This window comes from Leptonotus elevatus, chromosome 8 (genome assembly GCF_054856555.1).
Source record: "Leptonotus elevatus isolate MCC_2025b chromosome 8, RoL_Lele_1.0, whole genome shotgun sequence".
In the NCBI taxonomy this organism is placed as follows: Eukaryota; Metazoa; Chordata; class Actinopteri; order Syngnathiformes; family Syngnathidae; genus Leptonotus; species Leptonotus elevatus.
Genome location: NC_141246.1, coordinates 17747278 through 17771066, shown reverse-complemented (window position 1 = coordinate 17771066; position 23789 = coordinate 17747278). Strand labels below are relative to the sequence as shown.

General features: G+C 42.7%; 1 protein-coding gene across 3 annotated transcripts; it reads left to right on the top strand.

Annotated features, from left to right (window-relative positions):
- The first annotated feature begins 157 nt into the window (after positions 1-157).
- Positions 158-23359, top strand: gpr78a (G protein-coupled receptor 78a). 3 transcript variants are annotated; one of them, XM_086082761.1, is made up of 5 exons: positions 158-394; positions 2027-2096; positions 19148-19996; positions 20128-20241; positions 22600-23359. In XM_086082761.1, the coding sequence occupies exons 3-5, from the start codon at positions 19188-19190 to the stop codon at positions 22838-22840; spliced, it is 1164 nt and encodes a 387-aa protein (XP_085938887.1). In that variant the 5' UTR covers positions 158-394; positions 2027-2096; positions 19148-19187; the 3' UTR covers positions 22841-23359. The 3 variants fall into 3 exon arrangements, with proteins under 3 accessions (XP_085938887.1, XP_085938889.1, XP_085938888.1); XM_086082762.1 differs by lacking the exons at positions 158-394; positions 2027-2096 and adding exons at positions 4433-4837; positions 4923-5092 and having other exon boundaries at positions 18880-19996; XM_086082763.1 differs by lacking the exon at positions 2027-2096.
- Positions 23360-23789: the final 430 nt, after the last annotated feature.

Here is a 23789-nt window from a genome sequence, read left to right as displayed (position 1 = left end):
AAAAATATTTATTGATTTATTTTTTATTCTCATGGGCATTTCGCCACCACCACCAGAAAGGGTTTGAGGCAGTGGCGGCGGCTCGTCAATAGAGGGCACCTGCGTACTGTACCATCTCTAACAACGGTCACCACATGACTTTTCTTGAAGACACCCTCGCTCCCATCCCACCCCAATAATTAACTATAATAAAATATTTTACATGTATTTAAAATTATATATGTGTGCAGTATAAAATCTATCTACCTACCTGTCCGTCCGTGACATGAGGTGAGGGCTGAGGCAAGGGCCATGGCGGAAGCTCCTAAAATGAATACATTTGATTTGGATAAGGGTGATCTATGATGAAATTGAGAAAACGACAATAGCAACATCCAAGGTTTGCAACTCGAAGGTAAGAGACAACATCTACGACGCTCTTCACCTGTTAGACGCATGGGATGCTAGCTGTGTGTACTGTGAAGCTAAGCTAGGTAGGGTAGCTTGACAGTTTAGCTCACCACTATCTGGTCAAATATTAACAAAATTTCATGTCAGTCAAGCCTTTCACTGAGAAGACAAAGTGATCAATTAGACACAACGGAGACCGTAATCTTGAAACTATACAGTTAAATAAGTGATCGTGATTAACTAATTACTTAGAGCTGTCAAATGATTAAACAAAAAAAAAAAAATCAGATTAATCACGATTAATCGCCTAGTAAAAAAGGCATTTTTTAATCAACTTTTCCCCCCGCCATATTTGAAGAGCACCGGTTATGTGTTAATTCTTTTGACATTTAATGTTATGAGGCTTCAACATTTTTTGATCCTCCTCTTTTTCTAATCAGTTAATTACTTGCATAATTTAAAATGGGAAAAAAATGACCCCGATTGTTTGAACAAATATTCTAAATGTGATACGCAAACATTCATTAAATGCTTAACTTAAATGCGTGAAATTATGTTTATTGCTCAAACACAACCTGTGCTACCTTAAACTTAGCCACCCGCTGTCACGCTAAAGGATATATGGTCAAAATTAATAGTGCGATTAATCTGCGTTAATGCATGATTAATGCGATAATTTTTTGTGATTAATTAATCAATGAATGCTTTAACAGCACTATAATTAATGTAACTCTACTTTGAGTTGCCTTTGTGGTCACTGTTTGTGAGTGTGTCAGCCATATCTGATCCGTAAACCAATGCACGTCAACTTGACTGAACTTCATGAAGCAACAACCTCCAGAATGCACAATGTTAATTCCACTCCTTCACCCATTTACGCTAACACGTTTGAGAAACAGGTTGGCAGGAAAAAACCCAATATGTACTCCTTAAATCTAGTGTTGTTCCGATACCGATACTGGTATCGGCAGAGGCCCTGATACTGCTTTAAAACAGTGGTATCGGTATCAGTGAGTACTAACAAGTAACATGCCGACACCATTTATTCTGACGCTAATATAGGACTTTGGATGCAGCATCTTGTGTCTTGCTCAATCACGACATTCACTGATGTGTGACATGTTCACTGCATGCCGAGCTAAGATATCCTATTGGCCCTTGAATGCTCTGAACCAATAGCAGGACAGCTTTTTTATCTTGAGAAAAAAACCCACGTAGGTATCGGTATTGGAATCGGCCAAAAAACGGTATCGGAACAACACTACTTAAATCTGTTGATTGCACGTTTACTGTCCCACATACAGCTTATTTCAATATTTATCGACACAGTCATTATTCGTTATAAGCACTCATGCAAACGTTAGAAAAAAATAACAATACATTTTTTATTTTAAATAATATACATTTGTCTTATACTCTTGTTGTTTGTTTAATCTGTAGATAAGTAAACGTGCTTTTTGTGTGCGGTCATTTAATTTTTCAAGGTATTAATGTATTTATGTGTTACGATAATTGAAAAAATATATTATCACTCCAAAATATGTTGTGACTGAGCAAGATTTTATGACAAATTAACGACTTGCTTGAACAAAGCAATGACGGCTGGACTTGATTTGCTTGATTTCCCCCCTGACAGTAACTTGGGACTTGCTTGAGACTTGCAACATATCGCTGGCGTCGGACGAAACCACAAGAGTCACAATTGGGTAAATGTTATAATTTTTCCCAAAAGCTACCCTTTTGGTCAGTCCGCGCGTGTAGGTGTAATTTTTTTTACGAATTATTGACCAATCTACAGTGTTTAAAATTGAAATTGTCTTGCTCTCTTTGATGATGCAATGTTCACGGCTGAGTAAACATGCCGTTTTTGGGGGTCTCCTGAAAAGTGATGATTTTGGAGGTAAAAGGCACCAGCGATATGTAGCTTCGTTTAGCTTTTGCCCAGCTCATAACTGGCCTCAGTGATCTTCATCCTTTCAGTTTATTTGAAAAAGCATTGTGCCATGTACCTATTATCCAAAATGTTGCATGTAAATCATAAACACAGAGGGAAGTAGTACTTAGAAACCGGGGCAGGGGGATCTGTAGGTTATCCCACGCTGGACAAATTGCTGCCACATTGCTCAGTAGGACTTTCCATGTTATACTGTATGTCTCCCCTGAGGCAATACTTTGTTGTGAGCGTGTGTTTGTGGTGTTGTTTTTGGCGTGGCAAAAGACATCTAATCATAGTGGAGCACCAGAGCAAACAGGAGACATAGGTTTTTCCTTCAAGAGACAAAACTCTTACTTATAAAGATCCACAATATTCCCCCCCCCCCCCTCGCATAACTTGACAGACAAAATCCTTTAACCAGCCACAGCGTAAGGTCTACCGCACAATCAAATGATACGCAGTCAAGGGATTTATTTATTTATTGAAAACAGCAGTCTTAGGTTTGTTTTGGTTACCACTGTCAGAGAGGTTATTTTATCATCTTTATTCTTTTATTTCAAAATGTTTTTTATGGTTTTTCCACACAGAAATGTACACATCATGAACATTCAGAACAATTTGCATAGGAACATATACATTGACTCACATGTATCTTCCTCAATGACATTGTAGCTCACAGGCGTGCCTACTTACGACACACATTTCTAAAACAAAATACAAAACATGTCCAAATAACAAGAAATGAAGTAGAAACGTAGGAGAAAAAAAAAAAAAAAGGAAACGAGATGAAGCCAAGGGAAAGAGTGAAAGTGGGCTATTGCTCTAATGAGTTTGCATCAAATATATCACTATAATAATCATGGAAGGGTTGCCATATAATTTGAAAATTCTCCTTTTGCACAGTGGTTTACGATCCTTATTATATGTGGAAGTTTGCCTCTCGGCTGAGATTTATGAATGCACCGCCGTCTAGAGACCAAAATGAGTACTGCATAGGCATAGGTCCAATAAAAGCCCGCTGCACAGTGCAATTCATCATTCCCAAAGTAACCAATAGATGGCATATTGGACGTGCAAACTACTTTCTGACGTGGCTATAACTCAGGAAGTCAAATTATACAGTTACTTTTTTCTCCACAAATCTGCTTCCAGGAAAGGATCACATTCACAAGCAGTGTGTCTGTATGAAGTTATGAAATTGATGCAGAGAATGCACTGTAATAAACACTCTTTGAGCTGTCACCTTCTTGTCGTGTTCCAAAAACAGATCACCAGTGATGGGACATTGTGATGTTCTTGTCCCAGTTTGTTTGGAACGTGCTGCAGCCATAACATTCTAAGTTAACTCATTCACTGCCATTGACATTAAAAATTCATTTGAACTATTTCTATTAGTTTAACATTTTTTTTAGAGATTTATTTAGAACAGATATAAAATTTGTGATTAATCGTGAGTTAACTAGGGAAGTCATGCAATTAATTACAATATAAAATTTTAATCGCCTGACGCCCCTCATTTTTTATAATCTTTTTTTTTTTTCTAAACGCATCAGGCGATTATTTTTTTTAAAAATTGTAATTAATTGCATGACTTCAATAGTTAACTCACAATTAATCACACATTTTATATCTGTTCTAAATATACCCCAAACAATTCTAGGTTTTCATACTTTTGTTAACAAAAGTGGAAACAAATGTTAAACTAATAGAAATGGTGAAAATTAATTTTTGACATCTATAGCCGTCAAAGGCAGTGAGTGAGTTAATGATTATTTGCTAAAAACAATAACGTTTATCTTGTATTTGTAGCATATTCAATTAAATATACAGTAGGTTGAGCATGATTTACAAATCATTGTATTCTGCTTTTATTTATGTTTAACACAACGCCCCAACTTCATTGTAATTGGTTTTGTCGAAGTGATTCATTAAAATGTAAACACTGGAAGAGATTTATGGGGGAAAAAACTGTTATAATTATTTATCTCTTTCGTAAATATTGTGAGTAGTGTATTCGTTAATATGATCAGTGTCTTCACATAAATGACAATTATTTATAAAAAGGGTATGTAGGATCACACTCCTCAGTTTCCCTGGTATGGTCTATGTCTGGAGAGGAACCTCCGTCAGGAAGTCAAATCTCCGATTTAGGAGTAGCAATGTGGCTTTTGTCCTAGCCGTGGAATAGTGGACCAGCTCTACAGTCTCAGCAAGGTCCTCGAGGGTGCATTGGAATTTGCACAACCATGTCACTCAGGGAGTTCTATAGGTGATTCAGGAGTATAGGGTACTGGTCTGGACCCCCTGATATAGACTGTTCAGTCCCCGTACGGCAAATGTCAGTTTGGTCCACATTTCTGTCAGCAACTCAGATTTGTTTCCAGTGAGGGTCGGACTTCGCACCAAGGCTGCCCTTTGTGAATGAGAATGAGAAGCTTGGTCATCCAGGTGGTGGAGAAGGGCCAAATGAGGTGGCTCGGACATCTGGTTAGGATGACTCCTGGATAAGCGGTAACAAATGGATGGATGGATGTTTTCAAATGTCCTCTTTTGACCACCAGCAGTTGAATTTATGCTAATTAATATTACCTCCAAGACACATGGCACTCAGCAGTAACCTGGTGGAAGGAAACATTATTCAGGGAGACAATTATGGGATGGAACATCTTGAGTCTACAGTACAGACCGAGACATCTGACATGACAGAATGAAGGCAGAGCTGCAGCAATACAGTAGGCCTAAACTACTTCCATCTGCCGCTATTGGGTGAGTCATACACACACACGCACCCCCACACACACACACGCACACACACCCACACACGATTTCCTATAGCTCACAGTGTAATGAAGACAAAGGTGCACTATCTCTTTAAAATGTGGTTCCATGACTGCTCAATTAGTTTTGGAAAAGACTAAGTGAGCCCATATGTCAACTGATCTCTTTTCTACACTTTCTCTCCATTTCTGGAAGCATGATAGCGATTATAATGAAAAGCCAATGGCGTAAAAAACAAAACCGAGATACAATTTTGACCGAAGAAAGAAAAATAGATAAGTGTCATCCGCAAAGAGCACCAAGTTATTCATATATAAGGAATAGTAGAGGTCCCAGAATAGAACCATGTGGGACTCCACATGCTAGGGTGGCACTGTCAAGACAGTCCTCCAATAAATATGGCCACATAGGTCATTTTGAAAAGGTGCCAAATTACGACCAAGTGTTACATATTTTAATTTAGCGAACTCTATCGGCCATGTTAAATAGCGCAAAAATACAAAAGCGAGAGTCGAAACCGGTCCGTCTGGTCAGAAGACAAGTGTTTATCTGACTGAGCTATTGATTGACTATATGTTTTTTTTAGTGTTGACTACATGTTTTCTAACTGTCTACAAGATCACTGTGCCTTTTCCTAATCTCAACCATTAGTGTCCCATGTAAAGACATAACATGTAACCTCGCTGAAAGCCTAATGCTAACCCCATTAGACGGCAAATTGACATACAAGTCAACACTAAAATAGGACACTAAGATCATTACCGTCCTGTTCGCAGAGTAAGATAAACATTTGTCTTCCGACCAGACGACCCGGGTTTGACATAACCTCGCCAGCCTGATTGATAATTGTTATTCACTCGAGGGAGTTCTTCACATTATCAATCAGGTACTTCACTAGGCAGACCCGTTCGGGAAAGGCGGGACTTGCTTCGAGCTGATTGGACGATGCGCATTTTTGCAAATTTGTTTTGACCAATCAAGGCAACGGATGAAAATCTCGTCTTCCGTCTCGTCTTCCGTCTCGTCTTATCTCTACCAGATAAAATTGCACAAAACGCCTCTTGATGTTCAAATTAAACAAGGAAACGTGAGTAATTCTGCGAGAATTCCAACATCCATTCGTCTGTTTGTTCCCCCCCGCCATCTGCGCTTATTGGTTTCGTCCTGCCCAAACAACGCCTTATTGGTCCGACCTAAAAAAGGTCGGCTGCAATTTCCTCCTTGCATATTTTTGCCGTTATTAGATGCAAGATATTTGCGAGCATTAAGAGCAGCTCATTCAACGGAGGTTCCACAACGCTGTTTCTAATTTTGGAACACCCTTGTCGATTGCTTGCAGTAACCCTATGGAGCTGTTGCCCCGCCCCACAACATGCTGACAGCAGCGTGGCTAAACAGAATACGGAGAATTATGAATGAATTTAGCACAATACTAACGGGCAATATGACATATTGTTTTTTCTACATGGAGGAAATATTTGGTTAAAAAAACAAAAACCCTTCTGCATGTGTACAAACACGCGGCCGAGAGTTACAAAACTGAAATTACTTTGCGGCCCACTAGATGGCGCTTGCACAATGGTTAAGAATCACTGCTTTAGATAAATAAATAAAAAACTCAGAGAGCAAATTCATTTCGTGTTTAAAGCAGTTTGAACTTAGTCAACAAAATTGCAGTATAGCTATTTCAGCCATGTTTTTTCCCCCCCAAACTTGTACTGATTGTCAAAAAGTAGGCCCTACATTATGTTCCTGCAAGTGCACTATCATTCTATTCAAAACCAGTGTCTCCAAAATCTTTAAGAAGTATGTCTTTGACAAATAACTTTGGACGAGATGCCCTGGACTGGTCGCCAGCTAATCGCAGGGCTTATACAGTATAGAAAAACAACCATTCATACTCACACCTCAAAATGTAAATCAGACATCCAGTCCAGCGCGTTGCCCTGTAAACATCCCGAATACCTGCTCTAATTCTCAATGTGCACCCAAAATACTGTAGTATATTTGATGTCAAAGTATTGATTTTACTTTGAGCTAAACAATCTTTTCACATTGAAACAAGCCAGTGCTTTGCTTTTGAACAAATTCCTCAAAACTGGATGGCCTCAAAATGACACACGCACAAGCACACAGTGTAGCGTGAGGCCAGAAATTCTTTTGTCAGAGCTCCGATATGACCAAATCCTGGGAGGCCTTCCTCTGTTTCTCAACTCCTTCTTTCTGGCAGACTGCTGACTCATGCTTTTTATGCCTCTATCACTCTCTCCCCCTCTCTCCATACGGTCATGGCTTTCTTTCACAACCCAATCATCTCTCTCCCAAACACCTCTTCCTTCATGCATTTCGCAGGATTCGAAATTATTCAGTGACATTTTTATCATGTGACCTCTGCGTGGGCTGCGTGCAAGCATTTGCATAAGCAATATTGTTGTAAGTGTTGGTTAAGTTCATTAGATGTGTGTGTGGGTGTTGCAAAGTGTTGGTAACAAGGGTTCATCTCTGCTGCCTGTGTTGTGAGTTGAGTGTTTAAAGAAACACAATCATTGCCATATACTGCATGCTGGACTCAAACTAATATTCATGCATTTTTTGTCCCTTTTTTTTTTTTGCTGGCTTTTTCTATCACCAGACCAGGAACATATGACGCTCTTTGCTGGCTGTATTTTTTTCGTCATAGTAGTACTACTTCTTGGTAGGCCCTCAACACAAATTTACCAGAAGGCTCAAGACAAGAAACAGATGCAGAGATGACTCGTGAAAATATTTGGCAGACAGACCCGTTACAAAAATGTGTGTTATCTTAACTCAAGAGGTGGGCGGTGAGGAAACAAAACATACCTAACCAAACTGCAGTGACAATAATAGTTGAGAAAATATAATAAGGCCACACTGCTTTCTAGAAGGAAATATCTTAATCTCATATAATTGGTCTGTGGCACTGTTTTAGAAGTTTGGTATGTTATTCCACGTGTTTTGCTCTTTGTATGAAAGTAGACTAAAGCACTATAGGGAAAAAAGAACACATTACCATTACCTTTACTTCCTAACTAGTCATGTAATTTTTGATGGCTAATCCTTGCGGTGTGACACCATATCATATCACTATACTGTATAGGCCGCAGGCTTCACTTTAGCTTTGAGAAACTTATGAGAATTGATGGGTCATTCTTTCTACCTTGTACTTAAAAACTTGTGCTACGGAACGTTTTGACATTCATATTAAGTTTGGAATTTTATTCATAGTATTTGTTATTTGATTGGTAAGCAAGGCTTGAAATCAACAGTTTTGCAAGGCAAAATTTGCACCTCATCGAAGCATGATTGATTAGCAAAACTGATTTTTTTTTTTAACTGCTCATTATGCCGCACCAGGTAGAACTTCGGCTGGCTACTGCTGCGACGAAACACGTTGCGCCAGTGCTACTCCTATTATGTGTTGTAAGCCGACTACTCTTGAGCTATTTGACCCTGCGGAGTGTGACATGAACGGAATGTAGCAAATCAAAGACGCGCTCTGTCTGACAAGATAGTGTCATATTTTGTGACTTTTCTGACCATTCTGGCAACTATTAAAAAAGAAAAAATAGCGCCAAAGCCAACTGTGATCCTCAAGTCAGGAACAACTTTATTTTTTTAGCGGTGGAGGGAGATTTGGGAGTGCTTAGAATGGTCAAACACTTATGGGACCGCATTATCAGCTAGCTGATTTAGCACAGTTTTCTTGACCAGCGGTCTGCCACCCAATCTTTTTTGCATCATGGGCCGTTTTCACATAAAGTCAGTCATATTTGATAGACCATCAAAGCTGCAGCGCAGCCAGACCGAGATGACTATCTGGTTGAAGGCCTTCTTGTCACCTGCGAGTGTAGCCACTATTAGCTATTTGCAGGCTAGCCAGCCAAGTCAATTAGGCCGCCACAACAGTTGTTCATAGGTTACTATGCAATGCACAACTTCAAACTAAAAGTCCAACAATACATAAACATCAATGCCTTATTAGGCTTTTATTTTGAAATTGGCATTTGCTGTGGTAGCTAACTTGACTTCATGCTAATTAAGCTGCTATATGCTGTTGGAAAACGATCCTTTAAGTTTTCCGCGTGTTCGTAAAGTTGTTTTCAGAATCAGAGTTGAGATCGGTGAACATTTCCTTCGAAGGATTTATTTATTCAGAAATTTCTGGACAGAGAGCACATGTGTGGCCAAACGCCATTATCTCCCCATGCGTCTGTGTCGCTCCTCCCACTTGCAGCCGCCATTATAATTCCAGCATCCCAAAAAGCCCCTCCCCTTCCTCTTCCTCTGAGTCACAAGACAATAACAAATGGTCAATTGCTATGTAAACATTGCCCGGCTACGATCCGACCCCCCCGCAGTTGATCAACCAGGCGGAAACACAGTTTGCCAGACATCCTGGCACTTTTGTAGACATAAAACTTTATAAAGGAACTGATTATAACACATTTTCTCCCCCGAAACAGATGGCTAATTAAGTGATAAAATGTGGAAGGAAGAATCTTCAAACGTTTGGTCACATTATTACACTTATCAATCTTTGCTGAGTAAGTTAAAACAGTTATGACTAAATCTAAACAGTTATAATTAAATTGAAACAGAAGATTGTCTTCAATGCTTAGGATGCAAATAAATGCACACTAATGCTGTATCCCACTTGGATTCTCCCAGTTCCGACCTCAAAGCATTCGAGGCAAATGTAAACAACAAAGTTGGCTGAATGCGATAAATTGTTTGTTGGTCTGGTTAATGCAGTAATTCAAAATCACGTGTATTTACGTGAATCTATTTCAAATGACTAATTAAAGCAAAAATACATACCGTATTTTCACGACTGTAAGGCGCACTTTGAAAGTCTTAAATTTTCAAAAAAATCAACGGTGCGCCTGATAGTGAGGTGCGCTTTGTGTGTGGACCAAGATCCAAAATCCGATTGACTGTTAGAAAGAACTTCCCGCACTTCTGGATAGCATTTATAGTGACTTGGAGCGCTGGAATAATCTTCCTATTTCTCTAATAGGACGAATAGCCACTATTAAAATGAAAGTTTTACCCAAAATAAACTATTTTTTCTCAATGATTCCATTTAAACCTACGGCTAACTGGTTCCAGTTGTTGGACTCAGCCGTTACAAAATTTTACTGAAAAAAAAAAAAAGCAAAGATTAGTCTATCTACTCTTCAGAAAAATAAATCCAAAGGAGGTCTAGAGGCACCAAATTTTATGCACTATTATATAGCCAACCAGCTACAATATATTATTTTATGGGCACAACCCAATAGAGATACTAACTGTTGGCTGGAACTAGAACAGAAGGATTGTAATAACCTCAGACTCCTAGATTTACTCTTTATTACAACATCGATTAAGCGCCATAACTGCTTTAAAAATCCAATGATTTCCGCCACCCTGACTGCCTGGTGGAAGGCACTAGAAATGACAAAAGCCAAAGTGGAGCCCAGCGGGCTTTCTCCCCTATGGCATAACCCCGACTTTCAAATTAACAACCAATCGTTTTATTTGAATGTGTGGGAGCAGAAAGGAATTACACATCTCCACCATCTCTTCTCAGATAATATGTTTATATCATATACATCCTTGCTCCAAAAATATAAAATAAAAAACGGAAACTTTTTACATTATTTGCAAGTTAAAAGTATGATAAAGAAACAAATTCCAACACTCCAGGGTACGCTCCAACCGCCTGTTTTAGCTAAAGATATTACCAAGCTTTCTCCAACAACAACAAAAAAACTCTCAAAAATATATAAGTTACTTTCATATACTGATAAAACGTCTTTACCCATCTCAAAATGGGAAACAGACTTGTCTATAGCTCCGGAATCTGTCTTTTGGATTCAAGTTTGTGAAAATGTTTTTAAAATGACAAAACACACAAATTTACAACTTATCCAATATAAAATTATTCACAGAACATACATTACTCAATATATGATGAAGAAAATGGGACTCTCAGACTCCGACATTTGTCTCCAGTGTTTACAAAACACTACAGACACTTATTTTCATGCTTTATGGTTATGTACTCCGGTTATGTGTTTCTGGACTAAAGTCTTAGAAAAACTTTCCGCTGTCTTGGACTGTAGGATACCGTTCTCTCCAAACTTGTGTTTGCTAGGTGACTTAACAACAATTGACTTACCACATAAACAATTTCAATCTATACTTGTAGCCCTTACTATCGCAAAAAAAACAATTCTTGTTAACTGGAAAAATAAACAAACTTTGAATATCGACCAATGGTCTAACCTCCTCATAAATCATATTTTAATGGAAAAAATATCTGCCTCAAATAAAAACCAAATGTCAAAATTTAAAGAAACATGGTCTACGTATATAGAATTTTTTAACCTAAACTTGGATTTTAATTCTGCCTGTTAGCGAGAGCCACAGCAGCGTTATAACTGGCATTGATGTTTCTGTATTAGGCAATTTGTAACTAATGGTTGTGTTTCCATAGTCAGGAACCCGGCTGCTGCCAGCGGGATCGAGCGGATTCACCTCCGATGGGCACCAGGGGTTGATATTCGGATTCACGGCATGCCAGTGGGTTAATTCTGTGGGTGCTGTCCCCCCTGGCGGGGAGTGGGCGGGTCTGCCCCTCTGTTGGCTGCTGGGTGGCGGCTGCGTCTTGGCCGTTCCCTGGGTCTCTTGGGGGGTGCTGCGTTGCGGGGCTTTCCCTGGTGTCGGGGGCGGCGCCGTTCCGGCGCGGTCCGTCGCTCTGGGCCCGGCGACGCGGTTCGGGGCCTGTGGGCCGCCGGGGTGCCCGGTGGTTCCCTCTCCCCTCCCCCTTCCTCCCCCTTGCTGCCTCTCCCTCCTCGCCTCTCCCCGCCCGTCCTTCGCCTCCCTGTCCCCTCTCCCTCGTCGCCCTTCCTCCTCCTCTCCCCCTCTCCTTGCGTCCCTGCCGCTGCCCCCTGCCCTTCTTGTCGTCCCCTTCCCTCCTCCCTTCCCCTTCCCCGGTACGCCTTCCTTCCCCTCCCCTGGGCCGGGGGCTCCATCCATGGCCCGGGTCTCGGTGCTATGGGGGCCGGCGGGGGTGGCTGGGGTTTGGTGTCGTGCCCGCCCCGCTCCGGTGGGCGTCCTGACACCTCGGGCGGGACCCAGTATCCGGGGGGCGAGCCCTATCGCCCCGCCGGACGGGTCCCATATGCCCGCCGGGGTCCTGGTGGGGTGGGTGGGGGCTTGGTGGGCCGGTGCGCCTCCTGCCCCCGCCCGGTTGGGGGGGGCCCCGCTGGTCACACCTCTTAACTCACTACACTAGGTTTGCACAATACACTTTTATAGACATATAGGGCACATAACACACTTTGGGGGGTGGGGTAGGGTGGAAACACCGTCTTCACCCTACAACTCCCCTCCAATTTTAATACACCACACAACTTGTGGGTGGGGGGGGGGCTTGGGGGCTTGTGGGGGTGCCATCGGTTGGGGGCCGCAGTATAGAGCAGTGCTGCGGTCCCCTGTCCGTGTCGCCACCCCCCCCCCCCCGCCCTATCTATTTTTTTTAATGCACCACATACACTCAGCAACATGCTTGGGTGGCGGGTGGATCGGAGCGTGGGAATATCATTTCCATCGGCTCCGGTTCACCTGCTCCTAATTTTAATGCACCACACACACACACTTGTATATACACTGGGTGGGGTCACATTCACGGTTTAGGGGTAGAGTTCGCCAGTCCGCGAGCTGGCGGACTCAGTAACAGGGGTTAATTTTCACAAAGAACGCTGGGGTGACGACCGGGGCCTTCCCCCGCTGGGCCTGGGGTTCGGGGGTGTCGGCCGCCCTCCGGTGCCCCCATCTCCCCCTTTTGCCCCCGGTGTTCCGTCCTTCCACACGGCGGGGGGTGGGGTGGGCGCGGCTGCCCTCTCCGCTCCGCTGTCCGGCCCCTCTTCGGCGCCGGTGCCTGGGTGCGGGTGGTCCCCGGGGGCTGGGGGTCGGGGGTTGGGGGGCTGCCGGTTGGTCGGGGTGGGGTCGGGGGGGGGGGGGCGGCTTTGTTGGGGGGGGGCGGTGGTGGGGGTTGCGGGGTGGGGGGGTGCTGGGGGTGGGGGGTGTCTGGGGGATTGGGGGCATGGGGGCGGCTGGGGCTGGGTTGGGGTGGGTGGCGGGGGGTGGATGGGGGGCGGGGGGTGGTGGGGGGGGCGGGGGTTGGGGGCCGGTGGGGTGCCTGGTGGGCCTGCAGTGCCCCGTCCTGCTGCGTTGGGCCGGGGGCGCGGGCCGTGTTGGGGCGGGGGGCGCTCCTGCTCCTGGGTTTGCTCTCCGGCCGGTGGCCCTGATGGGGCCCGGGGGTCGTCCTTTGGCGCTGCCGCGGCCTGGGGGGCCCTGAGGTGTTGCGCTTGCTCTGTTCCGGCGGGGGTCGACGGCTCCCCTCTTTGGTGGAGATTTTCATGCATGCCAGATCCACCACACCAGCATCTACCGAAACTCAGACACAATCTGTTTCCTCCTCAGGTTATTGAATCGGTGGAGGCTGGTGTCTCGGATCTCACGCGGCTTCGTCTGTCCTTCCTTCCTTTTCTCGGTCTCTCCGTTGGTCTCTTGAGGCCTCCCTGACTTTATGTTTTTTGGATTTGTTGGGGTCTGGATGTTTCTTGGGCTGGGGAGGAGTTCTGGTGGGGGGTGTCTGGTCGGTGCTGGATTTCACCTTCCTTGGTTTTCTTCGGTCCCCTCGGGTCTCCTGGTGTTCGATTTAGGTGAACGGTATAAGATTTTTTTTTCTAATAGGTTTTCTGGTGAGCTAACAAACACACGCACGCACGCACGCACACACACATACTCACCCACACACACAAAAAAAAAAAAAAAAAAGGTATGTATGTATGTATGTATATATGTATATATGTATGTATATATGTGTATATATATATATATATATATTTAAAAAAAAAAAAAAAAAAAAAAAAAAAAGAGCAATGATGATGACATTTCCGAATGAACAATACTGAGCTCTTAGAAAGAAAAAAAAAAAAAAAAAAAAAAAAAAAAAAAAAAAAAAAGAAAGAACTTCCCGCACACATTGCTTATATACAAGAAAGGTGGACCTGACTGAGGACAGACATGAGAGTACTGGAAGAGTCAACTTGGTGGCGAGTTCTCCAGCCCCTCCTCTCCCCCTCCCCCTAAACCAGTGTTTGCTCTGCCAATCGTGACTTGTTTATGCCATGGCACTAAAGCATGCATGTTCAGTGAGCATGTGTCCTCTTTTTTTTCTTTCTTGCTTGTTTCAGAGCTTAATGAGCCACTTACAAGTTAATTGTTTGATTGACAGCTCCCTCCAAAACAGACTGGTCTGCTTGTGCAGGGAGTGAGGGAGATGGGACATACCAAATGCAAAGGCGGGTCCGGGCTAAAGTACTACATACAGTAGTGTATTGTTTCCTTTTTTCCGTTCTTTTTTAAATGCTTTATTAAACAACGTGCATTTACAGCAACAGACATCGCAAAAGTCACTTTGAAGTAGTGCAAGTCTACACGGTGTAGCTAAACAGATCACACCACATACTAAAGACATCAGATTGTTTTTTTCCCCCGGGTCACTTTCCTTCCTTATATCCGTGACTCAAATGCGCATCTCTCAGCCGCTGTGAAAAATAAAGTTCAACAAATTAACACAGAGCTTGCTATCATTCCGGGAGGCTGGCGAACATAGCTTTACCAAGACTGGGAGGCAGCACCGTGCAAGTTATGCTACAATTGTCAATGGATTGTGAATGCTTGGGCGAACGCAAAAGCCGGCATTTCCGAGGACACAACTAAAAGACTGATTCTGACAATGAGACGGAGCCTGGCGTGTTTGATGGAGAACTTGCCCAGTTGTTTGTTTCTGATACAGAAGATCATGAGGACTATGACTGATTTGTGGATTAGGATTGATCAAAATTAACGTGAGTACATTGTAGGGGTGTTAGAAAAATCGATTCGGCAATTCTCGAATCAATTCGATATGCGGCCGAATCGATTTTTAAACATTATTTTTTTTATGGGAATATTCAACAAAACATCTTACATTCATGGAAGAATGTTATATTAATGGAACATTAGGCCCTAATATTTTATTTCAATACTGTTCAAACATGAAACAGACTGCAACCTGTTTGTTAAATACAGTGGCTCAGTTATAAGCCTGAATTTTCATATAAATAAATGAATTTTCATACAAATCTTACAGTGTACAAGTTTACTGATGAGTATTTTCCAAATTTGAGTTTAAAAAAAATTCGCAATAATCTATTTATAGATTCGTATTTGGATTAATCGGTATTGAATCGAATCGTGACCTATGAATCGTGATACGAAACGTATCGCCAGGTACGAGGCAATTCACACCCCTGGTACATTGTTATATACTTCAAGTACAACTGAACTCACTGTTTACAATGTTACTTTAACCAAACTCAGTTTTGTTCCGTTCGCTGCCTTTTTAAAAACATGCGCTAGCACTAGCATATGTTTTAGCATAATAGCATGCTACCATATGTTTTGAGCTAGCGTATGTTTTACCGTGTGTGCACCCAATAGTGCGGTGTGCCTTATGTGTGTGTTAAACACAGAAATAGCACCAGTAACTGACCGCGCCTTATAATACGGTGCGCCTTATGGTGGTGAAAATATGTTAAATATAAATAAATAGTTTAAAATCTTTTAAATAATGTTTTGCTGTTCATGGCCTGTCTCTACATGGGGCTCGCCATTGTCGAGTCACGTCAGTGAAGTCGGGGACCTTTTTTTTCTTGACTTTGCAACGCGGATGTATGAGTTCAAAGGGGCATTCCCGTGCTCACTTATTGGTATGAAGTCGGAATAGTCCTATTTCCCACTTTCCTCGAATGCAGCATAACACAACTGAATCTTGTGCACACATGAATATTTTCAGCACACTGCTTATGTTTGCACCCCTGATTATAGTTATATTAATATATATAAAATTGCGAAATGACAGCTTCAATTGTGTTTGAAAGTTTACATCCCCTTGGACTATATAACCCTATGAGCATGACTGCAAATGTACAAAAGCTAAACGCCACTTGTTGGCACAAAAATGCTATGAATCATCACCAAAATTCACATGCAAATCTCTACTCATGTCAACTTCAATCTCTGAAAACATCAAAACAGTTGCCACAATATTTTGGATTTTATGGGCATTAAACCATTTTCTTATAATGTTTACATACCCTAGGGTATGTAAACATTCAAGCACAACTGTATGTGCTGTGAGCAAAAAGGAAAATAGCTTAGCTTAGTTTAGTTTTTAGTACGCTAAAGAGAAAGGGCCATTTATGGCCCGCGGGCCGAACTTTGGACACCTGTGATGGTTACTGCAGATAAATAGCTAGACAGTATAAGACTCAATTTGTCAATACCAGCAGCAAACATAGAGCAGTGTACATGTTATTATTTTCATCTTAAATTAGCATCACACAGCCTCTCCACAGCCAGACTCACTCCTCCACAGTCAGCACGTGACTGGGAGGGATGCAGCGAGGGAGAGGGAGGCAGGGCGGGCAAGCGAGAGTGACAGCGAGCGTGGCTGAAAACGAGTGCGTCTGTGTATGTCTGCACATGTGAGTAATGTCTGTGTGAGTTGGGGTTCATGCGCAGAGCGTTTGCGCAGACCTGCTTACACCCCCAACGCTCATCTAAGGCTATTAGTGTCGATCAATACCCCAGCCGCCTCCCCACCCCTCCCACATGACAATCACATCTTTCCAAGCCCTCACTCTTGAGCGGACACGTCAGGGCGCTCCTGTAAAAAAAAAAAAAAAGCGGGACTCAGGTGCCAAATTATGGGTGAGGGCTGCTAGAGTGATTTGTGTGCAGGGCAGGTGGACAGCGTGAAATCCTTGTCAAGTGATGCATGTGTTCCATATTGTGGTGGCGACCGTGGGAATTGCGCGGTTATGTAATGGCCCGGCCCGCTCAGCATATGCATCGAGTCATACGGCCATGGGCAGTTTGTTTGGACTCCTCGCCGTCCTAACAGCATTTCTTAAGTGCTTGTGCTATCAGCATTGTGTTGCTTGCACAACCGCACCCTCGGTTCTGAGAACCCAGAAGAAGCATGTGACCACAGAGAGGGCTCTTTCCCACTGAGGGGAGGGGGAGGGTATTTCTTGTCATCCCGTCATTTCCCCCCCTATATTTTTCTTCTCTGCAACAAAGGGAGTTTTTCCTCCAATTATTAAGTTGACGTGCACAAGGACGGCAGCTCCACTGAGGATTGTGGCTGACAAAAATAAAAAGGAAAGAGTAAATCTGGTAGCAGCCCGTTAATGATTGCATATAAATGGCAGCCTAAGGGAGGACCAGAGGGTAGAAACAACATCTGGGCAGGTTCTTGGTAAGGCGCTTCATACCATATAGCATATGTGCTACATACTGTACCATAAGGAACAACCTGCACAAACAGTCACATGCTCAAGCACGCTCACACTCGCATGCTTGAGGTGATGCACGAGCTCAGCGCACGTCGTTGCGAAACCAAACGCTCTCTTCAAAGCCAAAAGAAGGAGCACAGATTGCACGAGCGCGTTCCCACGTTTCACCTGCTGTTTCCTGAACTCAATCTGTCAGCGTGGTCACACTTAGGTTGTCGCCATGTTCTCATTTTTTTTTTTATTCAGGCTTGAGATGAAGTGGCGATGTTCGATCCCACTTTTTTCTCAGACTGAACGCAGCACGAGTACTCAACTCTTGACTAGTCACCGATACCGATATCAAGCACTATATCAAAAAAATAGCTAGTGTGCGGAAATTATGATATATAACCAAATATAGCGTCTTTCCTTGGAACTGAATGGAATTAATAATAATTGTATTATCTTTTTCTTTTTTTATATACAAGATGGCCGCCCATATTGGTATTGGCAGCTGTCACAAATACCGATACCTTGAAATAGCTGGGTATTGGCCCGATATTGATATCTGGTATTGGTATTCACCCGTCCCTACTAAGAAGTATCTGCCATTAACAAAACAACATACACAAACAGTCATTGGCCACAATATTAGTTACCCCTGCATGAGCTATTAAGATCAGAAAAAGATGCCTTTCTAAAATAATTTTGCACACTTTTATTGAGGTATTAATTTAAAAATATGGGTATTGTGTCATATTTTTGTATCATTATTTCAAAATTTTTGTTGCCTTGTTTTGATACATGACAGGGATAAAATATTAGAAACACGGATGGTTGATACCACTTCTTTTTTTTTTTAGACTGATACCATTACGAGTAATCAACGCTTTAGTAGTACCGATACCGCTAGTACTTTTCATATGTAAAATTTCTATTGAACCAATGACAGATATTTTTAAAGAAATACTTATACATCCCCAATATAATATTTTTCCTTCATGGTATATTCCTATTGTGTTTTTGTAAAATAAATAAAATGAAACAAATAACCCAGTAGCCAGACAAAGGCCCAATCGAAACATGTGGTTTTCCAGCTTCTTTCAACTGATACTGGTATCGGCCGCCAATACTGAGTACCCGATACCTTGAAATAAGGTCAGTATCGGCTCGATACCGATACTACTCAACCATCCCATTAGAAACAATGCTTAGTACGAGGCAGGGCATGTCTAGCCACTGTAAGTAATAAACACAATGAATTAGCATCAATGTGAGTCATCCTTGAAGATCATTATTGCTGCAAAAGCAGATCAGACGCTTTTTTCATACATCTCGATATGCATACCTCATAATAAAGCTTCTTGTTGCACTCCTCAGGGAGTCAACTCGTTTCTGGGTAGAAAACAGCCCAAATGAGTGTGCCAACGCCCCGACAAGCCCATATTAAGCGCTGCTTGCATGAATATTGTTCAAGAGTCACATGAGCCAGCAAGAGGCTGCACGTGCAAGGCGCACGGCATCTCCAGCGTGAGAGGAGGCGCCGGCGAGTGCGCATGTTTGAGAGCCACGAGATAGAAAGAGAGAGAGAGAGAGAGAGAGAGAGCAAACCACCGTCCACACACTTTTCCTCTGGTCTTTCTCGCAGTTAGTCCACCATTGGTGAAAACAATGATTGGAGGCGGCTCATGCCAGATGGGATCCGTTTTGAGCTTTCAGCACTGGACAGCTCTCCATACGAGCGCTTTGCGCGGCAATCAGTCTCAGCTGATGGGACGCTCAAACATGTAGGACTCTACGCTGGCAAAGTGGAGCCTGGAATGATGAGCATCCCCGAGTTCCTCCTGGAAGTGTCCATCGTGGTGATGGCCGTCGTCTCCTTGGTGACCAACATGTCGGTGCTGCTGTGTTTCACCCACAGCTCAGAGTTGAGGTCCCACGTCCCGGGAGTTTTTGTCCTCAACTTGTCTTTCTCCAACATCCTCCTCGCTTTCATCAACATGCCCACCACCTTTTTCGGGGTGGTCAAAAGCGAGGAGCCCTTCGGGAACTCCTTCTGCCAACTGGCGAGCTTTGCCGAGACTTTCCTCACCACCAACAGCATGCTGAGCATGGCGGCCCTCAGCCTGGACAGGTGGATCGCCGTGATGTTCCCTCTCAGTTACTCCAGCAAGATGCGTTACCGGGATGCCATCTTGATGGTGGTCTACTCCTGGCTGCAGTCCCTCGCCTTCTCTCTGACTCAGCTGCTGATGGACTGGGGAGGCTACAGCCACACGTACGCCTCATGCACCGTTCGCCTGGCCGCCGAGGGACGGACGCAGCTGGCCGCTTACGCCACTTTCACCGTGCTGCTCCATTGCAGCAGCTTCACCTGCAGCCTGGCCGTGCTGTGCTTCTCCTACCTCAAAGTTTTGAGAGTGGCCAAGTCCCACTGCAAGAGGATTGATGTCATCACAGTGCAGACGCTGCTTCTGTTGGTTGACATTCATCCCAGGTACGGCACAGGTGTAACATTTGGGGCATGTTGGAGTCTAATTGCTTGTCATTCAGACTAAATGAGCATGTGACTATTTAATACATTGTTACGTCGCATGTGTATTCATCGTTCTTTCTTTGTGTTGTCAGTGTGAAAGAAAGATGTTTGGCAGAACAGAAGAAGAGGAGACGGAGGGCTACCAAGAAAATTTGCATCTTCATAGGTTCCTTCATCTTCTGCTATTCGCCATATGTTATAACAAGGTAATTAGCAGCTTTGTATTAGTTTATCCAAACGTTACCCCACAACTCTGAGGAAAAGCTGAATAGTGGATGGATCATATACAACACTTTGCAAAAGTCGTGTGACACCACTATTTTTCATCTTTGATCGAACCCCCCAAAATATTGACAACAATATGTTCTATGCAGCCCCACTACTGTACTCTAAATACAGTATTCTGGTTAAAATTGTGTTGGTGGAAAACGAGTTAAGCAGCAAAATCCATCAGTTTTTATCAATATCAGAAGGCAGCCATTTTGCCACTTGCTGTTAAATGAAAATGACATCACAGATGCTCAGGTCTCAGGTAACAACCAATCACAGCTCAGCTTCAGAAAACAGGTGAGCTGTGATTGGTCATGTCATCTTCAGTCGACAGCAAGTGGCAAAATGGCCGCCCGCTGAGATAGATACAAACAGCTGGATTTCGCTGCATAACACATATTCCCCCAATTTAATATGAAACATAATTCCATATTTAGACTAGTGAGGTCACATATAACATATAATTGTCAAGAAATGTTTATGGTTGACTTCCCCTTTAAAACAGTAAACCTAAGAAAATATACATATTAGCAATGAGACAAAGTTAACATGCAACAATTCTAAGGTGCATTTCACTCCATGCTACACACGTATCTATAAAAAGCCTCAAAATAACATTTAGCATAGTACATTGAAAATCCAGGCGCACGCCTCCTTACTCACACACGCACATATGACCACATTACTTGTGCACTTCAACACCTCCCACCGGCTCCTTGTCCCACGTCCTTCCCCTCACCTGCAATGCCCTCCACAACCTCGCACCCTCCTAACTCACAACCTGCTCCACTACGACTCTCCTCCCCCGCCCCCACCCTTCTGCTGATGCAAATCTCCTTTTCACGTCACTCAGGACTATAAGTACCAGTGACAAAAGGTTCCATATGTCCTATACCTATACAGCGACAATCTTTCATAAACTGGCTATTTCGGAAGAAGTTACTTTCACAATTTGGACCTTGGCAGAGCAGAAGTGGAATAAACCATTTGTGCCTGTCAAAATGTTCTTTATTCGCCACAGTGCTATCAAGAGAAATGTTACTTGTTTAATTTAGGGTTGCCAAAATTAAAGTGTTAACTCTGGAGATTAATTTAAATTCTTTAAAGCGCTAACAAAATTAACTCAGTTAACTCAGTTGTATTTACTCCTCACTCCTATTTACTTATGGCTTATAACCTGCAGCCAAACCTGAAGATGGACAAACACTGACTAGAGGTAGTTTTACTTTCAGTTTTACTGGCTAACGCTTGTTGGCGAAATCTCGAGTAATTTGCGCATTCACCGCCAAATTCAAATAGCATTTTATTTGTATGCCTTTGATGTTTCATCCACAGAGCCTCGTAAATCAACCTTTCTGAAGTGTGTGAGCATAACTAAACCTGGAAGCAATACATGTTGAGAATTGTTTCTATGAGAAAAAAAAGTTTGAAGTAAAGCTGAGTCCATTTTGATCGATTTGTTCAGTGGTTTTTTTCTTACAGGAGAGTAATTATATTGCCGGATCAAAGAAAGCTATTAGAACAGTATTTGATTCTAAATATACTTTCTATTTGATGGTTTTACATTAAGTCCAATATTTTACTCAATAAATATAGTTAGAAGCTTTGTAGAAAAATGCAATTAATCACGATTAATTACGGAACATTTTGCGATTAATTAGTTAAAAAAAATGAATTGCTTAACAACACTAGTTTAATTGTAAATAGTCGCATTGCACAAGTCCGGTCCTCAAGAGTCTGTTCTCCATGTCTCCCTCCTACAGCGCAGCTGAGTCTGATGATCAGCTCATTTGCAGAAGCCTGATAATGATTCTGATCATAAATCAGGTGTGTTGGTGGAGAGAAACATGAAAAACAGGCTGGCTCTTGAGGACCTGACTTGAGCACCCCTGCTCTACAGTATATAAGACAAATGTATTAGTAGCAGATGACATGCAGAGGGCCGCTTAAAAATGGGTGGCAGGCCACAAATGGCCCCCAGACCATATGTTGGACACCACTGCAAAGGATATGGGGATGAAAATAAACATACCATAGCTTTGCAGTTCCATATAATATAATAAAGAAAGACCATGAAATAATATATGACAAAAAAATAATTCATAAAATTATTCTTTGTTCTAAGTTGATCTATATTTCTTTATTTTTCTTTAAAGTTGGAAAGGCTACAATGTTCTGCAGAAGTGTACCAACTCATTCACTGGCAGCCATTTTTACTGACGCAAAATATTACAAATATATGCTTGACCCGTGCAAATGTCAGAACAATACAAGCCCCTTCTTTCCTCTTGCAGGTTCGTGGAGCTGCTGCCCTCAGTGCACATCCCCCGATACTGGGGCATCGCCACCAAATGTCTGTGCTACGCCAAGGCTTCAAGCGATCCATTTGTCTATTGCCTGCTGCGGCATCAGTACAGAAAGGTCCTGGTGCGTGTCATCGGCCGCTTTTTGAGAAAGGATCATTACTTGCTGTCCGCCAGCAGCTGGAGCAGCACATTTGACACCACGGAAGACAACGGCGCCAGAGCAACATGAATTGTGTGTGTGCAGCTGTTTCTAACGAGGTGGCAAAGTGCACCCCTTCTGCTCAATGTTTAAATGGAAGTAGACGCAGAGCAAATGGAAGGGGGAAACCTTGCGCAAGGACACTTTCACTGAGGGCTTGGTCACGTGCTTCGTGGCCATTTATTTATTTATTTTGTGGGTCAAGGACATTGAACAATGTATGCTGAATGCAGGCACGCGTTGTTGCGATGTGTGCCAAAGATCCTTTGAAAGGCGAGACTGTGGATTTCCATCGTTTGCCTGCAGAGGCGCCGCCAAGGATTCCTTCACACAAACAAAAGTACACCGCATTATATACAGTGTGCATTCACATCATGAATGTTATTGTACTGTACACTTCCACTTAGGTTGAATTTGTCAAATCAGATGACATAGACTCGGACAACAAGTTTAATTGACATGAAATGTTGTATTCAGTGCCATGCGTCGGAAATGGTTTGATTGTACTTCATGACAACACAAATACATGTTCAAAGAATAAATTGTCACTTTAATGCAGTAAAAACGTACCAATCCTGGAATTACTGTGTGTAAATGGGTTGAGAGACGCTCTTGTGCATCAAAAACATTTTTTTTATTTGGTAAGTGAATTCATGTTAATCACATTTCATTTATTTTGAAATACAGGTCAAAAGAAGGCATGTGCCAAATATGCCAATTATAGGCCCGCCCCAACTTATTTGAGTGTCTGTCCATAAGTTTGCCTGTCTCTCCGTGTCTATGTCTGTCTGTCTATCTGTCTGGAGAATAGTTACAGTAGGCTACATGTAAACAAACAAGAAAAAGCCCCACTGTGCAAAATGTGCCAAACACTGGACTAAAATGCTTTTTCCATGTTTGTCTCGATGTGTGCCTGACAAAATCAATGGTGCAGTAATGGTGGCCACTCTCCTCTTGCCGAATTGCCAGGATGGAAAGT